This window comes from Gekko japonicus, unplaced genomic scaffold, assembly GCF_001447785.1.
Source record: "Gekko japonicus isolate JY-2015 unplaced genomic scaffold, Gekko_japonicus_V1.1 scaffold1996, whole genome shotgun sequence".
In the NCBI taxonomy this organism is placed as follows: domain Eukaryota; kingdom Metazoa; phylum Chordata; class Lepidosauria; order Squamata; family Gekkonidae; genus Gekko; species Gekko japonicus.
In genome coordinates, this window is record NW_015160894.1 from 95,630 (window position 1) to 99,479 (window position 3,850).

Here is a 3,850-nt window from a genome sequence, read left to right on the forward strand (position 1 = left end):
TTGGGATCTGACAGCAGTGACACAATTCACATTCCTGGGATTCAAGATCACTGCAGACAGTGACTGCAGCCATGAAATTAAGAGACGCCTGCTCCTTGGGAGGAAAGTGATGGCAAACCTAGACAGCATAATAAACATCACCCTGCCAACCAAAGTCCGTATGGTCCAAGCAATGGTATTCCCAGTAGTAATGTATGGCTGCGACTATAAGGAAGGTCGAGCGCCGAAGAATAGATTCTTTTGAACTATGGTGCTGGAGAAGAATCTTGAGAGTCCCTTGGACTGCAAGAAGATCAAATTAGTCAGTCCTAAAAAAAATCAACCCTGACTGTTCCCTGGAAGGCCAGATAATGAAGCTGAGCCACACGTGGTTCCCGAGCCACAGTTTTGCCACCCCAGTGAGAAGGGAGCATTCACTGGAGAAGACCCTGATGCTGGGAAAGACTGAAGGTAAAAGAAGAAGGGGACAGCAAAGAATGAGATGGTTAGACTGTGTTATAAATGCAACGAACATGAAATTAAGCAAACTCTGGAGGATGGCGGAAGACAGGAGGGTCTGGTGTGATGTGGACCATGGAGTCACAACGAGTCGGACTCGACTGTGCGACTGAACAACAACAACATGATGTACATTACATTTTCTTCAAGTGTTGTATGTGTTTATATATTCAGTATATTTAATATATTTCTGTGAGCATTATTACATGTCTTTGAAAAAAAAAATTGGGAAGAGGTTTTAACAACTCTCATTCCAGCATGCCATATCACCTTACCAGACATTCTTGGCTTTCCCACTCTTCTGCCAGTTTCCAGACCACAAGATTGTTTCTTTCTTTCTCCAGAGACCCCTGCTGAGCCTTGATTCTTTCCTGCACAAAGAGAAAAGGCTTTGCTGATGTGTTGGGAATGCACAGAAACAGGCGATAAACCTGGGTATCCTGCAAGTTCACGGCCCATAAGAATCATACCTTTTTCAAAGTGTTATGCATTTATTTATTTACTTTGTGGCTGACATCCACCTCCTCTCCTCTATGTTGACCACAGTAAGGTTAGGATTACAGTGGATGAGCAGCCCAAGGTCACCAAGAGAGCTTCCATGGCAGAGCAAAATCAAACCTGGGCCTCCCAGAATCCAGTCTGACACTCTACCACTACACCACACTGCCTTTCTTTCATACTAGCCTTGGAGGGGTGTGTGTGTGTGACTGACCTCACTTTCAGTCACTTATCACAGAGAATCCTGATGGCTTCACCACTAAAGCAATGAATTCCAGTGTTCCCCTGTAGTGCTCCCATGTTTAAAACGACCTTTGACAATCATTTGTACAGAATCATTCTTTGGACTCAAGTTTGCTTCATCTGCAGTAAACAACACTTTCTGGTTTACTGAGACTTTGGGGGGGGGGGGGGGGGGGGGGGTGATTCCAAAATGGAAAGTTTTCTGCTGCTTCCCCCACCCACCCCCCAGGCAGAAAATCTTCTATTTCTCAGTTCCATCTTTTCACAAAAGTAATAGCAGTGAATGGATGCCGTTGTTAATACAGTCTCAAGCTGTCATTAATGTTTTTCATGTGATTATCTCTAGGAACTGTGGGACCTGAGAGAGAACATGTTTTATTGATCTGTAAACTATGAGTGGAGAGATGAAAACACAAATACCTATAAATATAATTGTAAAAAAAATCAAACTATGAATTTGCCTGACCTAGCTGTGCAGGTCAAACCAAAAAGAGATCTCATGATCACCAATGTGATGTGAAGTTTTCAGCTAAACATGAGGAAGAACTTCCTGACAGTTAGAGGGGATCCTCAGTGGAACAGGCTTCCTCGGGAGGTGGTGGGCTTTGGAGCTCTTTGGAGGTTTTCAAACAAAGGCTAGAAGGCCATCTGACAGCAATGCTGATTCTGTGAACTTAGGCAGATCATGAGAGGGAGGGCAGGCAGGGTTGCCTCAGTGCTTGGTTCTTGTGGCCCTTTCTTACACCCCCAGGGAAATGCCAATCATCACCTTGGGGTGAGGAAGCAATTTTTCTCCAGGCCAGTTTGGCTGGAGATCCTGGAGCGTTTTTTGTCATCTTCTGGGCGTGGAACAGCGGTCACCGGGGGTGTGTAAGGGAAGGTATTTGTGAATTTCCTGCATTAAGCAGGGGGTTGGACGAGATGACCCTGGAGGTCCCCTTCCAACTCTAACATTCTATGATTCTAATGCAAGTGATGTCATGGGGTGAAACTGACGTGCCACAGTGACCTCTGTGGAAGAAAATTAAATTCCACTGAAACGGGCAACTCTGTCCACACCGCATTGTGTGCAATGTTTTTAGTGTGCTCAAATTAGCATGCCAACCATTTTCGGCGCCTTTCAAAAAGAAGCCTTTCCACTGAGAGATTTTCCTACCTTGTACTCTTGGACTGCCTCATCCAGCAGAACGGTGTTGTGCTCCTTGTGCTCCTTGGATCTGTCACATAACCAGCAGATGCGAGTTTGATCCTCCTTGCAGAAGAGTTTCAGGGCCTCCTGGTGCTGCTCACACACTTCCCACTTCCTCCCCATTGCCCTTTTCCCCACCTCAAGTTTCTTGACAAGTTCCACAAGGTTCGCCAGCTGCCGGTTTGGCCTGAAGTTCTTTTGCTGGAAAACCTCTCGGCACTGTGGGCAGCAAGCACCCGTGCCCGACTCCGCCCCGCACTGGGTGAGGCAGGCTTGGCAGAAATTGTGCCCGCAGTCTAAAATCACTGGATCTTTGAAGTATTCCAGGCAAATTGAACAAGTTGTTTCCTCACAAAACTCCCCGAGGAGACGCTCTGTTGCCATTTCTGTTTCTTTCTTCCTGAAACGTAATGAGCCCTTTTCTTTTTATTAGTTCACTGGGTGTTTCCTTTCCCGGAACTGCCTGTCAGGAGAAGGCAGCTGGAGGATTCTCACCAACCTGAAATGAAGAGCATGAAGAAAGCCAAAACGAGTTGAAACAGATCCTCCACACAAATGTATACACACACACTTTTTTAGAGTATGTAGTGCTCACTTAAAAACAGCTTTGAAATGATAAGTGGATGAAGAAGAAGAAGAGGAGGAGATTGGATTTATACCCCACCCTTCACTACCCAAAGGAGTCTCAGAGCGGCTTACAAACTCCTTTCCCTTCTCCTCCCCACAACAGACACCCTTGTGTGGTAGGTGGGGCTGAGAGGGCTCTGACAGAAACTGCTCTTTTTTCAAGAAGAGCTCTTATCAGAACTACGGCTTGCCCAAGGTCATCCAGCCAGGTGCAAGTGGGGAATCAAACCTGGTTCTCCCAGATTAGAGTCTGCGCACTTAACCACTACACCAAACTGGCTCTCTCTGATATAGGCAAGTATCACTAGCCATTTCTAATTTTGGCAAAGATTACACAAAGCTTGGTGTGAAATTACAGTCAGTAAGGTACAATGCAGTCCACTGATCCTGCTTTCAGGAGGGGCAGAACTATGGATACACACTGAGAAATATTATTAACTAGGAATAAGGCCCATTGTGGAAATAAATACAAAGAGCTCTAGAATCAGGCTCTGAGAGAGTGCCAAGGCCTTGGGCACTCAGCATCCATGTGCTGTGGCAACCTCAGCAGGGTATAATGACACAGAGTCCACAATTTTCTGCAGAGGAACTGATCTCTGCTACCTGAAGAGCAGTTGTAAATTTTGAGTAATTGCCAGTCCTCATCTGGAGATTGGCAACAATTGTTACCCAGAGGAAATGGCTGATCTGGAGGGTGGAGTCTATGGCATTTTACCTGTCTGAGGCCTCACCCCTCCTCAAACCTCACCCTCTCCAGGCTCCACCCCCCAAATCTCCATGAATTTCCCAACCTGG

The 3,850-nt window shown here is 46.1% G+C and overlaps 1 protein-coding gene across 1 annotated transcript in view; it reads right to left on the reverse strand.

Moving 5' to 3' along the window:
* LOC107120855 (zinc finger protein RFP-like) overlaps window positions 1-3,850 on the reverse strand; it is a 10,891-nt gene that overhangs the window by 3,326 nt on the left and 3,715 nt on the right. The window contains exons 3-4 of the mRNA XM_015423624.1: window positions 2,396-2,927; window positions 774-869 (exon numbers count right to left, since the gene is read on the reverse strand). Coding sequence (XP_015279110.1) covers window positions 774-869; window positions 2,396-2,812 — 513 coding nt within the window. The 5' untranslated portion in view covers window positions 2,813-2,927. The remainder of the gene's footprint in view (window positions 1-773; window positions 870-2,395; window positions 2,928-3,850) is intronic.